The 18,774-nt window shown below is 43.0% G+C and overlaps 1 protein-coding gene across 2 annotated transcripts in view; it reads left to right on the forward strand.

Moving 5' to 3' along the window:
* Serinc5 (serine incorporator 5) overlaps window positions 1-17,123 on the forward strand; it is a 109,410-nt gene extending 92,287 nt beyond the window's left edge. For both annotated transcript variants that reach the window (XM_008853323.3, XM_029556224.1), the window contains 5 exons: window positions 1,342-1,468; window positions 9,362-9,428; window positions 12,655-12,694; window positions 13,333-13,477; window positions 14,536-17,123. In XM_008853323.3, the coding sequence (XP_008851545.1) occupies window positions 1,342-1,468; window positions 9,362-9,428; window positions 12,655-12,694; window positions 13,333-13,477; window positions 14,536-14,683 (527 nt within the window). In that variant the 3' untranslated portion in view covers window positions 14,684-17,123. The remainder of the gene's footprint in view (window positions 1-1,341; window positions 1,469-9,361; window positions 9,429-12,654; window positions 12,695-13,332; window positions 13,478-14,535) is intronic.
* The last annotated feature ends 1,651 nt before the right edge of the window (window positions 17,124-18,774 follow it).

Below are 18,774 nucleotides of genomic sequence, written 5' to 3' on the forward strand. Positions count from 1 at the left end.
ATATATATATATATATATGCACACTTTTTGTGTATGAGTATATTGCCTGCATGTAGGTAAGTATGCTTGTGTCATGCAATGCCTATGGAAGTCAGAAGAGGGCATTGGATCCCTGGAAATGGAGTTAGCAATGGTTGTTTGCTGCCATGTGGGTGCTGGGAACCAAACTCCAGTCCTCTGCCAGAGCAGTCAGTGCTCTTGACCACTGAGCCATCTCTCCAGCCCCCATACATGTACTTCTATGGGTCTTCTCTGTTTTGAGAGAAGGTCTTACTGTATAATCAGACTGGTCTAGGACTCACTAAGTAGCCTAAGCTTATCTTGCCCTTGTAGTCCTCCTGCCTTGCCTTAGCCTCTCAAATGCTGGGATTATAGGCACATACCATACTTGTCTTGGGTCTTGTCTTTTTAGGTAAAATGGAAAGTAATCATTAGAGGTCTTTTAGAAAGTATGGCCTATCCTGAATTTAATTATACACAAAAAATACCCAACCTTGACTCTAAGTTTACTCAAGTCCAGTCTCTTACAACTTTTTAAAAACTGCTTATGTATTAATTTCTGGTTTAAACTTAATGGGGTTTTTGTTCATAGTATATTTTTTTAAACAGCAAATATCACTCAAAATCAGGAAAACACTTTTATTTTTACTTATTTAAGTGGTACTACTTAAATTAAAATGTTTATTTTATTCACATCTCTTAAAAACATATTTTTCATTGGCCTGAAAATAAAGGGTTCTCAAACCACAGCTGACATGGTTATATCTACTATTTCAAGTGTGAACCCTAGTAGTAGTTTTGGTCTAACTTCAAACAGACTGCATATTTGTATAATTATTTGTATGCTGTTGTTTATGTTCCCTGTTTTGGGGTAAGTTGGCAATCAGATCTAGCTGGAGTGTTTATAATTGGAACACAATGTTAAACAAAAAAGCAAATTGCTACTGATATTATAGAAACTCTGATAATATGTAACCTCTCATTAAAAAAAAATTCAGACTAGCTAAGCAGGTTCCCAGGGCACAGCCTGAAAGGATTCATGTCCCTTATGTCACCTATAATAACCTGGCTTCTCTGATTTAGGAGCCCCAGTGCCTGTTACGCTGCCTCTCTGCGGGGTGTTCTCCAGCCTCAGCACACCAGTGGCCCTGTGCTCAACCCCTCTTCAGAGGCTGCCAGATCGTGTGAAAAATGGATCTAACTTGGCTTTTTACCATGTTCTGAATAACATAGGAAAAGAGCAAAATCCTTGTTTGTGCCGATTTGAGAGAGCACTGTTTTGAACCAGCAAAACAACAGGACTTTCTGATTTGACTGTGGTTGCTTTGTTTTCTTTACAAGTTCTAGATGAGCATGGGAAAAATGTTACCATCTGTGTACCTGACTTTGGTCAAGACCTGTACAGAGATGAAAACTTGGTGACTGGGCTGGGCACTGCCCTCTTGATTGCATGCATCTTGTATTCATGGTAAGTCTTAGAAGTTATTTGAGGCCAACTTACAGGCTTTAAAATTACAGGGAAAGAATTTAAGTAGGTTTCAGCCCCTGCACAGCAGGAAAACAAATACTGTCCATGGAAGGAGAAAAATAGCTAAAAGTAGCAGGGTGGCACTGCTGCATGGACTGTACGTCTGTAAACATCATTGCATCATTTTATGGGGCAAATTAAATAAATGCATGGTTTGTTACAGCACTATTGACTAAAAAACAGTTGAATATTAGTTTCTACAGCATTCTTGAAGAGCAAGAGAACACAAAGTGAGGATGATGTAGAATATGCCAGAATGTTCTGGCTTAACTCTAATTCAAGGAAAACAGCATTTGTTCTGTTATTGATGGAAAGGGAACAGAGCTGCCTACATGGCTGTGCCTTCATGGTCAGTAGGCAGGAAGTGTCCCTCCTCTCATGTACTGTGAAGTAGGTGAGGCAACCCCTCCCAAGCTGTTCAGAGGCCTGCAGTAGAGGCGACTCTACCTTTAAAAAGCTTCAAAGATTGCTGGAGAGAGTCAAGAGTAGAAATGGTTAGGTACCTATTCTAGGCACATATTCCACTGATAATTGAGCTTCCTTTGATAGTAGCCTTTCCAGTCATGTTTGACTTCAGTATGTATTATGTTTTGTTATGTTTCTCTGTGTTAGAAATTCAACTTATCATGTGCACATGATAATCTTCCTTTTGCTAGAGCTGAACCATACCTATGGCAACAGCTCATATGAATGTCTTTCTGAGTATGTTACCACTCTCTCTCATAACTCTTGCTGAAAGGAAGGGGCCAAGCGAAGGCATAGACGTTTCGGAGTCTGTTTGCTCAGATCTGTGTCCCAGCCGGAAAATGCTTGCTTATGTTGTGAGTGGTTAAAGTGATGATGGTGTAACACCAATGATCAGTCTGCCTGTGCCATGGTGACAGTCATTTGTTACATTAGAAAGGTGGCCGCTTCCGGCCTTGAATTATTATTAATTCCATAAATTTTCTACTGAGTACCTGCTATACTGAAAGAGTAAGGCTGGGGAAATGTTTCAGTTGGTAAACAGCTTGCCATGCAAGCATGAGGACCCAAGTTTGAACCCCAGCACCCATGAAGAAACTGGACTTGGTGGCACACACTTTTAATCCAAGTGCTGGGGTGTGGAGACAGGAGGATCCCAACTTGTTGTTCAGGCAGTCTAGCCAAAAAGTGAGCTCCAGTTCAGTGAGAGGCCCTCTTTCAATAAAGATAAGATGGAGAGAGATTGAGGAAGACATCCAATATTTGCCTCTGACTTTTACATGCTAACACATGTATAAACATGTGCATACATATGTGTGTACACACATACAAAATGTATAAAATGAAAACAGAGGATTCAAGTCAATGATCATTTTCAGTGAACCCATAAAACTACCAAGATTTTGCATAGTGATTCTTAGCTTTTCCTTTCTCGAGCTTTTCTTTCCTTCCAGAGTTTGTTATTATTGGCCTTTTGGGGGAAATGGTTACAACAGAGCATGTACAGAGTGTGTTTTCTCACTCAGTCATTTTCCCTGTTGGCATGTGAGAACGTTGGTGGTTCAAGGGAGAGCTAGGTTACTAAGCTGCATATAGCTCATTCCCCTTTAAAAATTAAATACACACATACATACACATATATCATGAAGAGACAGACCAAACTTGTGGCAGTAGCAGTAGGTATAACTAATATCCTCCCTCCTCCCCCTTTCTTTGCAGTAAGTTAAAAAAAAGCATTTTCTTTTTGTCATTTTTGTATTGTTAGTAGAAACTATAAAGTTATTTAACAGAATAAAGGTGGGGGTTTTTGGGGGGTTTTTTGTTGTTGTTTTTTTACTGGATATCCAGTAGAAGCTGAACAAAGTTTGTTTGTGCTGGGCATGGTGGCACATGCCTCTAATACCAGCACTTGGGAGGCAGAGGCAGGCTGATCTCTGTGAGTTCAAGGTCAGCCTGGTCTACATGGTAAGTTCCAGGTCAGCTGGGACTACAGGGAGACCCTGTCTCAAAAAGACCAATAAATAAACAAACAAACAAACAAACAAGAAGGAAAGAGAAAGAAAAGAAAAAAGTGTATTTGCTTCTTAGCACAGAGTTTGGATTTGCTATAACCATTTGCTATAAGTGGAAAAAATGAACAAATTCTACTCAGTATACTGAGCAGATGATAGTTGTGGGGGTATCTCACAGTATGCAGTTTTCCCCCATCAATTTCACTGTTTCAGCAATTGCAAAGAATTGCTTTTAGAGCTGGATATGCTAGTGCATGACTGTAATCTCAGCTACACAGGAGGTTGAGGCAGGAGAGGATTATAAGTTTGAGGCCAGCCTAAACAATTTAGCAAAACCCTATCTCTCTAAAAAATGTCACTTTTAGGACTGGAGTTGTGGATCAGTGGCAGAATGTTTTCCTAACCTTTGGGAGGACCTAGGTTTGAAACCTGTTACTACCACCCCAACCCCCCATCACTTTTCAATATTGGGTTTAGTGTAGTGGTAGTGAATTTGCCTGCCATTCTTCCATGTTTGAAACCCTACATTTGATCCTCATTGAAAAAAAGGAAGAACAAAAGGTAACTTTTGTGAGAGATGGTCTCCTTCAGAATTGAGGCATCACAATGGAGGTTGGCGAAGAGCAGTCTGATATTTCCAAAAGATGCAATTTTCAAAGCTGACAGCTGCTATTTAGAAATCTGTTTAAATGCCAACAGCAAATGTCGTTAAGCTCCAGGCTGTAGTGGCTAGTGGAACGAGAAGACACAAAGCAGTGCTTGTACAGACTGCATGAGAATATCTAGTCTGCCCTATTCATGTTTCTGTAACACATAGCCGATGTGGTGAGCACACTCCCAGGAGCTGGCGAAACACCTCGTGGGGTCTGGTGATGGATGCTGTGTGCAGTCCCTGGATAGTTAGCTTCCAGAAGGTTATAAGCAAACTGGCTTCAAGATCACAGGGGACTGGTTTCAGACTTGATAGGGCCTTGAGGACAGGACGTGCTGCTACGGGAGTCACCAGTCCAATCAGGGATTTTTCCAATCTTCCCAGAGTTTACATTGCCCTCCCTGGTGAAGAAGAATGAGAGGTTAGAGAATCCTCTTGAACGGTGCCACACTGTCTGGGCAGAAGCTGCCGTTTGAACACTATTGTAGGAGTGAATAGAATTCTTGGTAGAAATTGAACAAGATAGAACACTGGGGAGTATGCAGATTTAAAGAGAGTAACTCACCAGTGCTGAACACAAAACCCAGATTGTCTTGGGGTTACTTTTTGTAACCTTGGCCCACATAGTTCCTCTCACTTCTATGGGGTCTCCCTATCTCACCTCAACACACTTCTAAGGGTGTCTTTGTCCTGAGTCCTGTTGCCTGGGTACTTGAGACCAATTTTTACTGTGTTGTCTTGTCTAAAACTTGCTTACTAGGCTGTGGTCTCTGCAGAACCGCTGCCTGACACTAATAGGTTACTTCCAAAGGAGTGTCCCAGTTGGGCTCCAGGAAGGCCTTCACATTGGCCCACTTGCCAGAGTTCCCTGATGGTTTTCTCTGTCCATCCCTCCCCATCTCCTCCTGAAACCTTGCTATGGGAAGCCCCAGCCTCCACTGATGATTCTTTAACTCATTTCTTGGTCTCCAGATTTTGATTGAGGCTGTTATTCTGTTGGTTTCAAGCTGAAGTTATCAGGCTGGATAGGATCCTAAAGTCCTTTGTATTTATAAGGAATGGAGTCTGTTCCTATAGCTTTCTACCTCAATTTCAGGAAACTTGGCCTTAGCCTCCTTTGCTGGAGTATTTGCAGAGACTGCTTGCTGGTTACAGTAGTTACTGTTTTCATTATCACTGTGACAAACACCTGACCACAAAACCTTAAGGGAAGAGAGATATTTTAGCTCATGGTTTCAGAGGGCTTCAGTCTGTCATAGCTGGAAAGGTATGGTGGAACAGTTTAGTCTGTGGTGGCGGGAGCATGGGTGGAGCTGTTCACATCACAGTGACAGGAAATAGGCAAAGATGACATCCCCTCAGGATGTGCTTCCAGTCTTCCTCAACCTAGAGATGCCTTTTGCTGGATAACTTGTGGAATTAGAATATTGGGAAGCATTTGTCCTATGAAATGTCACCTGGCAGTTTTAGTTTTAGTTATAGTTAAGAGGAAAATAACTCTTTAGTATTTAAATGGCTAAAAAAAATGCTCATTGAATATAAAAGTGGAAAGCCAAGAGTCTGTATTAAGTGTTAAATAACTTCATGGTTCAAAATGTGATGTTCACAGCAATACGGCAAGCCACATGGAAGAAGTTACTGTGATGTCATTGTAAAGAAGGTTGGCTCAAGCTGAGAACAACTAGTAAACTGAGGAGAAGTATTCTTTTGGTCTGTTCTAGGCCTGGTACTTTTATTTTAGAAAAAGTAAATGAGTGGTGGTTTGCTTTTTTAATTTGGGAATCCTTGACAGTTAAGCTCTTCATGTCTCTGCTGCAGGGCCATGGGTTGGCCTCCTCCAGCTCACACAGAATTCTGCTCTCCATTGGTAGCCATGAGTCATTAATTCCATAGTACTGTGGGAACATGATTGAACTTCATCACACAAAGGCTGGGAGTAGGCATCAGGTATGTCCTGGCCCATTCTATAAATTCTCCAGGGCAAGCACAGAATTCTGTGATCTGTGAAAGCAAAACCTAAAATTTTCTTTAGAGGTTTTCTGGGGGACTTTGGCCACCTCTAGAATCAGCTGAAACAGGTGTTAAGAGGTCCTGGACTATATTTGTTAGCTGATATAGCAGAAGTTTGGGGTTCTGCAGTGGTTTCTGGAGAGGAGGGGGGAAAGGCAATGTTTTGAGGTATGTCTAAATGATGCCAAGGGACTTAGGCATCTGGGGGTGGGATTCAGGGACAGTAAACAAGTTATGTTGCATTAACTGTTCTCTGAATGGTGAAAAATTGCCTCAGGTGCTGTTATCTCCCTTCTCCACCCTTGTTCCCACAGTATGTGGTGGCTCACATCTGTAATCCCAGCACTCAGAGGGTAGGAGGTTTGCTACAAGTTCAAAGCTAGTCTGGACTACATAGTAAGTTTCAGGCTGGCAAGGGCTGCCTAGCAAGACCTTGCCTCAAAAAGAAATAAATGAATGAAGAAATGGCTAGGGAGCTGGTTCAGTGAGCAAAGCACATACCACGCAAATATGAGGACCTGAGTTTTAATACCCTGAACCCATGTGAAACTGGATGCGATAGCCTGTAGCATCTGTAATCCCAGTGTTCCTCTAATGAGATGGGAGGCAGAGACCTGAGTATCCCCAGAAGTTTGTGAACTATCTAGCCTGGCATGTGCAGAGGCAACAACGAAATCTTATCTCAAACAGGTGGTAGGTGAAGACTGATGTTGTCCTCTGACCTTCATTTGCGCATGTGCGCGAGTATATACATACATACATACATACACACACACACACACACACACACACACACACACACACACACACGCACATGCAGGGGCAGGGGAGATACTTCTGGGCTCAAAGAGCTTGCAAAACCATTATTTCCCTAACAATTTCCAAGAGTTTTTTGGGGAAAGACTATAACTGAACAAAGGCCCTTCATCATGGTCACATCTACACATGGAAGATGAATGGCCCTAAGGAAGAACTGGATGTAAATAGTTCAAGAAGTAAAAATAAAGCCTTCCTGTTTTGCTACTATCTGACAGTGGGAATGAGGTGGCAAAGGTGCTTGAATCAAAAGTTGTATCTTTTTGAAACTACCTTGTACCAAAGAATTTATGAACACTTTTAAAGAAGGTTCTTAATTTTTCAGATGATAGCTTCGGATTCTAATCTCACACTAAAATTAAAAGTTGGGTTTCCCCACAGAAACTTCCCATTATATTAAGGCATAATTGGTCTCCAAAAGTCTAAGTGCATGAGCACATGTGTGTATTCCCAGTGCCTGGCTGGCCATTGGGAAACATTTTGTCATTCATGACCAAGTTCCTAGGTAGGACATGGAGCAGAGCAGCCATTGAATATGTTCTGTCTCTTCAAAGCAGATTGAAACGGGGGTCCATTCCACTGGGCTGCAGGAGCAGCAAAGTGTGCGTGTCCTGGGGTCCTCTTTGCAACCCAGGCATTTTCTCATTTTTCTATAGCCCATTGAGAGGGCCCTGCTGCCTCCTGAGTTAATGTGGCAGACATGAGTCTTAATTCCTGCCTGTCCACTAGCACACCAGCTGCATGAGCAACAGTAGCATTACCTATCTTCTGGCAAGCTCCAGGACTGTGTGAGGCAGGATGGTTGCCCTTTTCACTGAAACGCCCTTGGCACTCAGAACAGGGCCTGTCAGATACTGAGGCCTTTAGGAAATACTGGCTGAATGAATCTAGAAAGTTAGACTAAATGTTGTATATGTTTCAGTTTGTCTAAAATGCTTCCCTGTTGGTTTTTTTTTTAAAGGAAAAAAGTATTTTTACCTTTGTAAGTCAAATTTTATGTGTCGTTTTTACCTTTCTCATGTAGTCCAGACGGATCTCAAACTTACTGTGTAGTCAAGGATGACCTTAAACTTCTGATCTTCCTGCCTCCCCTTTCATGAATTATAGGCACGCACAACCATACCCAGTGCATGTGGTGTTAGGGGATAAGCAAGGGCTTTGTGCATGCTAGGCAAGCACTCTATCAGCTGAGGTACATTGCCTAGACTTTTTTTTTTTAAATAGCTGATGGTTTCTCTGTTAATTTTCCAAAGGGAAACTTCATTCTGATACTAGCTCTTAAATGACGGTGACCTTTTATTTTTCTGTTGTTTCCTCCGGGCTCTTTCATAACTCTTTGATCCCCTCTAAGTGAGACTGACCAGAGAGAGACAGATAAAAGTTAAATCAGAATGTTATTCCAGCATTTGAAAGAGGAACAGCAAAACTCATGCTGAATACCAAGGAGATATCTTGTTTCTCTACCTGAAAACTCATCTTTGCATAAAATGTTCTAATGCAGTCTGCCTATAAAGATAACTGTGGAGTTAGCCAACAAGTTTGGGAAGAATGGGATATTACAATAAATTGTGTTTGTCACTCAGTGTCTGGTGTGTGTGGTAGGGATTAGTTCCCAGATCCTCACTCCCCACAGCTACCAAATCAAGCCCCTTATATATAAAATGGTATAGGTAAGATTTTTTTATATAAGACCTATGTACCTCCTCCATATACTTGTAATACCTGCTATAATCTAAGAGCTATAGAGGTAGTTCTTAAACTGTATTTAGGAACAAGAAAAAGGGGGGGGGAAGATATGTTCATGTTCAGTACAGATACACCCCCTGCCCACCTGTATTAGTCACTTTTCAGTTGCTGTGATAGAAACACGGACCCAAGCAATTTACAGAAGGAAGAGTTTATTTGAACTTAAGGTTTCGGGGGAATTACAGTCCGTCATGGTAGGTAGCCATAGTGGCTGGAGGTGGCTGGAGCAGGAACAGCAGAAGCTAAGCTCTCACATCATCACACAGGCACAGGAAGCTAGAGAGAAACTGGAGATCTAGCAAGGCTTAAGAATTTTCTAAGCTCACCCCCAGTGACGTGCTTCCTCCAGGATAGCCACATCTTCTAAAACCTCCTGAAACAGCACCATCATCTGGGGACAAAATGTCCAAATACTTGGAGCCTGTGGGGGACATTTTCATTCAAACCATCACACCACCAAAATATTTTTTTAGCTAAAGTTAAATCCACAAAGACGGGGGCAAACGTACTTCATTCACACAGCCAGAGCTGAGGTTTAGTGAGCCTGGCACTGGGGCCTGGGCAGGCAGTTTCCCCTTCATTCCATATAATAACTTGTCATTGTACCCTGCTGACTCTTCCTTTGTTTCTTAGTTTGACATCAACAACCAGATCAAGTTCAGATGCTCTGCAGGGGCGATATGCAGCTCCAGAACTGGAAGTAAGTTTGTTTCCTTTTCCTGTCTGGGTTCAGCCCAAAACCCATTTCTCAGGAGGGCCCTTTTGTGTTGACATCTTTATTAATTACCTTTCCATAATCCCATTTTGCTGCCCAAGAAAGAATGATTTTTTTTGTATAGAAAATCAACTGTTGCCCATATGTTAAAATGAAACAATTGTTGCTTTTCTTCTAACAATGTTGGTTGGCATCCTGTGGTTCACCCCCTACCTGAGGCTTGGGGTACTTTGTTAAGCTGTCCCTTTTGCACTCTCTGGTTGTGATAGAGGACGGGTTCTACTCTTGCCTGTTTGTTCTCATCTTTGGCCTCCATATGCAACATAACTGTATGGTTATGTAATAGCTGTTCTGAAGGAGGAAAGAAAGACAGGAAAGGGAGGGAATGCTGGGAATGCTAGGTATGCTGACACCTGCAACTGCAGCAGCTCCACTGCGTGGCTGTATCAGTCAGTAAAGAAGTAGGAACTGTGAGTACCCTGCCGAGGCCATTTCCCTGCAAGGCAAGGATCAAGGAAATCAGCAAGATATCTGTTATTTTCGTCCAGTGTAGAAGTCTTTTTCTAGAGCTCTTTTTAAAAAATATTTTTTAATTTTATGTATATGAGTATATTGTCTGCGTGTGTATAAATACACCCATATCTTGCAGTGGCCACAGAGGTCAGAAGAAGGCATTGGATCCCTTGGAACTGGAGTTATAGATAGTGGTCAGCTGCTATGTGGGTGCTGGGATCTGAACCCAGGTCCTCTTCTAGAGCAGCCAGTACTCTCAACCACTGAGCCATCTCTCCAGCCCCATCTTTTTCCTGGAGCTTTTGATAGAACATTTGGCTTAACCAGAAAAGTGAAACAATTAGGACAAGACTCAGCCCTGACCCCAAGATTAACGTGATCTGGGTTCCGATGATAGCTAGCACACATAGCACTTGCCAGGTGCCAGGTTCTGTTCTAAGCTTTCCATGTGTTGTTTCATTTAGTCCTCATAAAATCTAGGGAGGGGCTCTTCTTTCCATTTTACAGAAGGGAAAACAGAACCACCATTTTCCAGGATGTGGGCCCAGGGTATGTGTTCCTGACTGCTCACTGCCAAGGAGCACAGCTGTTTCCCCTGGTCCATGTGGCCAGCCTTCCCTGGCATCTAGCCACTGGCTGCATTCCAACAGCATTTTCTGGATGGACAAACTCTGGTGTCTGTCCAGATATGGACACTTTGCTTGTAGCTGGCTGTCTAGGGATGCTCTTTCCAGTACCTGACCTGGAGATAGTGGACCATTATGAAGGCTTGTCACTCTGCCAGCATCATTCACCAGCTTTCTGTCACTTAAAGAAAAAAGCTGTGCTGGGTCTGAATAGGTTGCTGCTGCTGGTTACGCAGAGGAGAATGGTCTCCCAAAGCAGCTGTTTGTTCTCACCACTAACTAGATGGCCACCTGCTAAGGGCTGACCTTTATGGTTTCAATGGCACTATTGTGTGCAGAGTTCAAGCTCAAAGAGCAGCAAGTCTCTAGATTAGATTTGAGAAAGGATGTTCTCATTTGGGGGGAGGCTGCCCACTGCCCACTGCTGCTTCTGTCTGAGTGGATGGATTTGTGCTCCTGCATCATGTTTCATGGGATACACCTTTGAAAGAGGGAGCTGGTATTTTCTCATGGTAACTTAAGCTTCAAAAGAACTAGGACCACAGCATGAAAACTGTAAGCCCACTGGATTAGTGAATTATAGACCATGTCACGTGATCTAAATCTTCTTGCCAGGCAGGAGGGAGACAAGGGCTTGGCCTTGAGTGGAACACATGGGACGAAGGCTGACCCCTGGCTCTCTGGGTGTTTGTGGTTCAAATGTCTTCCACCAGGAAGTATCAAGGACTCTGCTTCCTAGACTGCCGTGGTACATGCAATGCTTCTTACTCTGTTTATCAGTTCCACACTCATGCAGTAATTTTTCATAATTTTTTTTATTTTCTTTGAGTTTGTTGTTTTGAACAAGTAAGAAATAGTATCTGGAATTTGAAAGGTACTAAAGAGGCAGGCATCTTACCCATCTGTGTCCACAGCCAGCTCAGCAGCCTGATTTGTTTTTGTTGGTTTTGTTTTGTTTTATGGGAAAGGGTCCCACTATGTAACCCAGGCTAGCATGGACCTTGCTATATAGCCCTGGCTGGCTTGAACCCACTGTGTCACCGAGGTTAGCCTTGAATTCACTATGTTACTCAGGCTGACCTTGATCTCAGAACCCTTCTGCCTCTATCTCTGGAGTTCTGGGACAGGAATGCAGTACCATGCCTGGTTCTATAGCCTGACTTTAATCAAAGCTGTGAGGAAGCCTTGTCCCAAGATTTCTTAGCATTCTCATTTCACACCCATTCAACATCAGTCCTATATACAATACGCATGCCACTTACTGTGAATCATGGATTGTGAGGTCTCCATTCTGCATATGTGTCTCAGCTCTGTCATTGAGCTAGTTTGGTGGTTTCAGGCTAGCTGTTTAAGTTGCCTGACCTCAGTGTCTTCAGCTGTGAATGTGATCCTAATACTAGCCTCAGAGACTAGAGAAGAATGGATAAGTAGCATGCAGAGCAGAGCACTGGAAAGGAGCATGAGGTGTGCATGCTTGTTTGTCTTGTTTGCTGTATGTTTCAGGCTAAGTCTTCTAGAAGTACAAACTGGGACAGAGTTTATCAGTTGGGTTATTTATTAAGGATCATCATATGTGGAACAGAAGAAGGGAGAGGGAGAGAGAAGAAGGAGGCAGAATTGGGCAGAAGATACTGTTGAAGGACAGTGCAGGCTAGACCAACCCTAGGATATGCTCCAGACCATATACATATCCCCATATGTACTTTGGCTGATTCTTTATATGCCTGCCCTGGTCATTCATTCAATGGAGATACCCAGGAAGGCCTTGCTGTAGAATGAAACCCTAAAGGAGCCAATGCACAGAGGCTCTGCTGCCAGAAGTCCTAGCGGCTGAAGTGAGCACCAGGCCTTGGAAAGGACCTGGGGTGGCATCCCCATGTCTATGGTATTCCCTGTTACCTATATTCAGTGCAACTGAGAAAGAAGAGATGCTAAATCAAACCTTTTGAAGGGCTAGAGTGTGCAGTTCAGAGGCTGGCATGTACTTCTAACAGACATATGGGTGGCTGCCAGTGCTGGGGGACATAAAAAGAGAAGACGGGTATCTGACTTGGTTGCCTTTGCTCTCATAGGTAGCCCGGTGTTGTTTTTGCTTCGGTTCAGATGGAGAGGGTAAGTGGAGCACTTCTGTTCAGGGCCTGGCTATGGCCTTGGAGACTGGTGGTGCTCTCTGTAAGCCTTTGAGATTTGGTACTGAGTTGAATGGAAAGGGGAAACTTTTGCTTCTAAAGCTGATTTACTATAAAAGTATATACTTTTCCCTTTCTTCCTCAAGGGTAGCTAGATTTTGTTTGTTTTGTTGGTATTCTGGCAGGCAAAAATCACTCTGTGTTCTGGTTCATATTTCAGTTAAATTATACAATGAGAGTTAGAAAAACACAATATGTATATTTTTTAAAGAAATGATATGGAGAATGCCAAGAGCCCCAATATCTCATTTGGGGACCATCTCTTTTCTTCATCTTGGAAGGGAGAGTCCCAGGGGCTGAAGAGCTCCGGAGCTGTGCTCACTTTCTCCTAAGCTTCTGTGCTCCATGTCTCTAAGGGTTCTCTTTCTTCGATCCCGCTAGAATAAACATGGCATTCACTAACTCATGTGGTCCAGGCAATTGGGGTGGCCGAGGGCACAGATGGCTTTTGATATCATTTTCTATTCAACAACCTGTGGAACCAAAATGAGTGAGTGGGGCACTGCTACAGTTGGGGGTGGGGGCTCACCACTGCCCCTGGGTGCCCTTCGCCATCTACAGATACTGAAGAGCAGCAGAATGTCAAAGAAGGGCCCCGGGTCATTTATGATGAGAAGAAAAGCACTGTCTACAGCTACGCCTATTTCCACTTCGTCTTCTTACTGGCTTCCCTCTACGTGATGATGACCGTGACCAACTGGTTCCAGTGAGTGGCCCATTTGAATCTTAAAAATCCTCTTACGTTACTGGTGGGAATGTAAAATGAAGCCACATTGGAAAATGGTTTGGCAGTTTCTTGGATGGTTAAACATAAGATTAGAGTATAATCTAGCAATTTTGCTCCTAAGTATGTATCTAAGACCAAAAAAAAATTTGTTCACAAATGCTCGTGTCAGAGTAATTCATAATAGCCAAAAAGTCATGAATAACTCAGATGTCCATAACTGATCAGTAGATAAACAAAGTGTGCTATGCTCATACAGTGAAATACTATTTAACAATAAAAAGGAATGGAGTGCCATGATGGCACACGCCTTTAATCCCAGTACTTGGGAGGCAGAGGCAGGTGGATCTCTGTGAGTTCAAGGCCAGCCTGGTCTATACTGTGAGTTCCAGGACAGCTGGGGCTAGGGAAACCCTGTATCAAGAAGACCAAAAAAAAAAAAAAAAAAACAGCACCAAAAAAAACCCAGAGTGGAGTACAGCTTGAGTATTCCTAATCCAGAAATCCAAAATGTTCTGAAATCTGACATGACAACCCAAAAATTTCCATTTCCAATTTTGGACTTGCTCAGCTGGTAACAGCTGTTCAAACATTCCAAAGTCTGAAAAACTCTAAAATCTGAAATACTTCTGGGCCAAGCATCTCAGATAAGGGCTACTTGACTAGTACTGATATATGGTGCAACATGAAAGAGCTTTGGAAACAATGTGCTACATTTAAAAAGCCAATCATAAGAAACCACATGATTGCATGGATTAGTTTTAAAAGGCAAATCTACAGAGGCAGGAAGTAGATGAAGGAACACAGGATGCCAGGGACAGTGGAAATGGGAGGGTAGCTAAAGGCTACAGGATGGCTGGGGAGAGGAGAATGTTCTAAAATTATTTGTGGTGATGGTTGCTTCAGTCTATGAATATTAAAAAGTCACCAAATGATACACTTGAAATGGAAAGAAAGTAAAGACTAGTGGGGTAGGAAGCATGCAGCCTTCCCTTCCTTGTCTTCCTGCTCTGACCACAACTGTGTCCTGTTTCCAACAGCTATGAAAGTGCCACTATTGAGACTTTCTTCAGCGGGAGCTGGTCCATCTTCTGGGTCAAGATGGTTTCCTGCTGGATGTGCGTGCTGCTATACCTGTGGACGCTGGTGGCTCCCCTCTGCTGTCCCTCCAGGCAGTTCTCAGTGTGAGGATGTCCACATGCCCTTTGGCTCAGCAGGCCTGCACCCCACGCTTTGAACATGTGCACTGGGGCTTTGAGCTGCAGCTGGTGCCCTGTGAGAAGCTGACAGCCCCTGGCTGTCTGTAAGTGGGTCTGACAAAGCTTTCAGGAATCAAAGACAAAATCTGATTAACTTCTTAATTCTAAAATCTAAAAGGAAACTACCAGTTTGACCTAAAGGAATTGGAATCTTCAACCAAGCTGATGGGGTGATACGTGCATTTTTATGTTCCGTCTTATCCCCAGAGATTAGCTAGTAGTTCTGTTGCTCTTTTCCTTGGATCAGAGCTTGGGTGCCCCAGCATCTTCAGCAGGGATGAAAATGACCTTGTGTAGCCTGTCATTCTCATCCTTGGTATAAGAAACCACAGCAAAAATATTGAGGCCCCAGCCCTGGAGTGGGTCTTCACTTCTGTCACTCACTTTTGCCTCCTGGAGCCTGCCTGGTGCCTCCTCCCCAGAGGGTCTCCACTCAGCTCCCAGCTCCCTGGTATTTGTAGGGTACAAGAGGAAGCGCCTCCTCTAAGTCCACCCTCAAAACTGCTTCCTCCCCCTCTCTGTGCCCCACCCCCCAGCCTTTTCCTTTGAGGTGGTGATGCTGGGAATCACAGCCTCTCTGCCCTTAGAAGAGGTCTTTTGGTCTTTCATCCGTTTCTGGGTTCAGCATCTTTGTAATAATGTGAAGAGCACAATTTGCTCTCACCTCCACAGGGTCCCCCCACCATGTTATCACTGCCCAAGCTGAGTCCTTGTTTATTTATGGTGGTGTTCACAGGATTCTAGAATAATTCTCATGTTTTCTTTGCCTGGGCATTGGAGGGCTAAAGTTCTTAATTGTTTGTGCTATTAATAGTGATGCTTTTAAGACCTTAGCAGCAAAGTTGCTTCTTGGCTGCAGCTTGCTGCCAGCCTCTTTTAAGTGATAAGATGAGCCTTCTGCTCCTCCTCCACCTTGAGGCCTTTGAAATTTTATAAACAGAAGAGCTTTTGCTTCCCCATTGTGGTATATCCCCCACTGGTACATGCTCATGGTCTCCTCAGAGGAGAAGGACTAAGGTGAAGATCCCAGGCAGCTTTCAACAGGGATCATTGGACAGATCTGCTGAACAAGCTGTGGAAATGATGAGGTACACTTAGAAGCAAAGGTGGGTAGCTGAGGGCATTTCATTAAACTATGGACAACATCCTCAGGAATTTTCATACAGATTCTTGGAAAGTAATGCTCACAAGGTATGCATTTTCAGTGCTGTGCTCAGTCTGACGGGGGAGGTTTACAGTGCAAAGTCTGTTACAGACACTAGTGGAGCTGCCCTGCTAGTTACATGCTCAGTAGAAAGAACCCTCTTGATCTTCCAGGAGGTCTCGGACTGGACATTTTTTCTGTGCGTGTCTGAACAAGTCAGGCAGAATTGGGATTTACCAAAGCCTGGTGCCCACATGTCAAAGTGCTGGGAGAATTAGTCAGATTCTTCATTTCTGCTCTTCTGCTGAAAATAGGAGGTGGAATGGATACAGGGCTTCCAGGGGTGAAGAATTTGCCTTATTTACAGTGTTTGAGATTCAGGCAGTTTTTTTTGTTGTTGTTTTGGTTTTCTTTTTAAGTTTTTGTTTTCTTTTTTGTGTGTGATTCAGTCTTAAGAGGCATTACTATGTGCCTGTGTTGATGCAAGAATGCCTTGTTTGTAAACTTCACATTTTTTTTTTGTAGTTCAGGAGTTCTTTGAACTGAGCAGTTCAAAGACACATCAGAATCACAAAAGGAATAGTTACACACTAACTCTGAGAAAGTCTTAAAACCAGTAGGAATGGGAGCCCAGTCAAGTGGAGCTGGTTCAGGACGTGGGGCACTGGGGGCCAGCTCCATGGTAGAGGCTACTGCTGTGTCTGAGGAGGGCCTGGGGGCCAGCAGCAGAGATCACCCTTAGGAAACACCACGAGAGGGGCAGAAACTCAGGTGGTAGTGGGTGCAGTGTTGTTTTCCTTCTGCTGTCCTTGATCCGTCTTCTAAGCTGAGGCTAGCAGCCAGGTGTGGTGACTTTAGAACTGGCCCTCACACCCAGTTAAGGTCAGACTGACAAGGTTCCATATTCCTGGACTGGCCTTTGTATCCCCCCTTTCCTTTCTAGAAAGCAGCTCAGGGAAACAGGACTGTGCCACCACGGCCCCTGTGGCTTCCTTCTTAGCCTGCCGGGCCCTGATTATTTTCTAACTGCCTAAGACTGGGCTTGTGGCATGCCACTATGGTATTCTAAAGATAGGTCTTGTGTCTTGTCTGGCACAAGAGGAAGAGTTTGGCCACTGATTTTTCACTCTCAGCCTACAGTGTTAGATGGATGGAAAGCAATTTTAATGATCAGCTATAAGAAACACTACTCAGGTGATATGCCAACATTGTGATGTTGGAACTTGAGAAACTGGAAAAAGTGCCAATTGCTTTGAGTTGTCCTAACAATGGTGTTAGTTTTCTTAATCCACTGAAAGCTTTAAAAAAAATAGCAGACCTTCATCTCCTACAACTACTTGTACCTGATTCTAAAAGTACATTACATTCCTAAAGCTGTCAGCTAAACCCTGTTAGTCATGACAGAGGAAGATTTTTAGAAACTGTTTCTATGTTTTCTCTGTCATACATCTTATATGGAAAGTTTTTCCCATGCATTATCATAAACGAAATGCTTAGGGAGGTGGGGGGTCGGGGAGGGTTCTCCCGCGATGTCTGAACTTAGACCCCATACCTGGCTGAAGACTAGAGACTGTTTCTGTCATTTGCCTTTGGAAAGCCTGCCACACTGTTATTGGTCGAGCTTTTGTGATATTGGTTTGGGTTTTGTTCTCACAGTTTCTTGGGAAGTTGGCACAGGAATTGTTTTACAGATTTAGGGAACTTTTTTATAGACTAGGTAGACTGTGGTAGGGAAAGGGTTGGAGAGAGGATGTGGTATTGAGACATGGGGTTCTGTATCCAGTGAGGAATGGCCAGCTGGAGTTCCCTGATGATGGTTTGTGTTTCCAGTTGCGTGGATGACCGACCTCAGTGTCTTCCCAGTTGTCAGCCTCTGCCTTTTCAAGATGATATGCTTTTTCAGTTTTTGCCAGATGGTTTACCATCATTGGTGCTTCATGCTGCCCTGTGAAGGAGCTCTAGAGCCTGTATTTAAACTTCTGGGGTATTTCTTCTCCCTTTATTGCCTTCCTAGGCACTCTCTTCTTTTGGTGTACCGGAATGTATGCCAGTATAGGATATATACTGTTAAGAAGTAAAAGAGGGCTTCTCCTATAACCAAGAAGGGTCTAGCATTGAACTATGACCCTCCACACCCAGAAAGGACACTGGGTCCATCAGAGACAGTGCACTTGTCCCCTTGACTCATGGAATTCTCTGAAGGATTTTTTCTGTAACTTGCTAGTAAACAGATTTTCATTTCCTGCAGAGATGAGCTATGTAGTGTTGGTGTGACTTCAGAAGACAGGAGATCTGTTCTCAAGGCCTTTAACTTTTTCTCTCTTTTTCACCTCCAAATGTTCACAGAGGCAAACATTTTGAAAGACTAAAATATTTGGCTTTTACCAAAGAGATATATTTGTTTGTTTATTTGTTTTTTAAAGCAAAATCCTTTCAGATAAACCAATTGGGGAAGGGCAGATTAGGAACATCTTCATTCAAATCTACTTCAGTGGAAATTTAATCATATTCATGTAAAATGATTGCAGAACTCTTTACGGTAACCCTTTGGGATAGTGAATCCTGGGAAATTCTCTCAGGTAAAGAAAGATCACAGCAGATGTGTAATATATGTCTTGAGAGCTATTTATAAAAGTTTTAAGACAATTGTTTTGTTTTCCTTTATTAAAGATTTAAACTTTTTTACTTTGCAAAGAAAAACTACAAAAATTTTTATAGTCATAACTTAATTTTTTTAAACTTTTTGGAAACAATTAACTGTAGCCAAATTTTGTGGTTACATTTTTGCTATATTAAAATTTGAATGCAATTCACGTGGTAAGTCTACTGTTTGATGTTTATAAAGGTCTGTGATATGGTTAGATTTTGCTAACTCT

This window comes from Nannospalax galili, unplaced genomic scaffold, assembly GCF_000622305.1.
Source record: "Nannospalax galili isolate Female #2095 unplaced genomic scaffold, S.galili_v1.0 scaffold45, whole genome shotgun sequence".
In the NCBI taxonomy this organism is placed as follows: Eukaryota; Metazoa; Chordata; class Mammalia; order Rodentia; family Spalacidae; genus Nannospalax; species Nannospalax galili.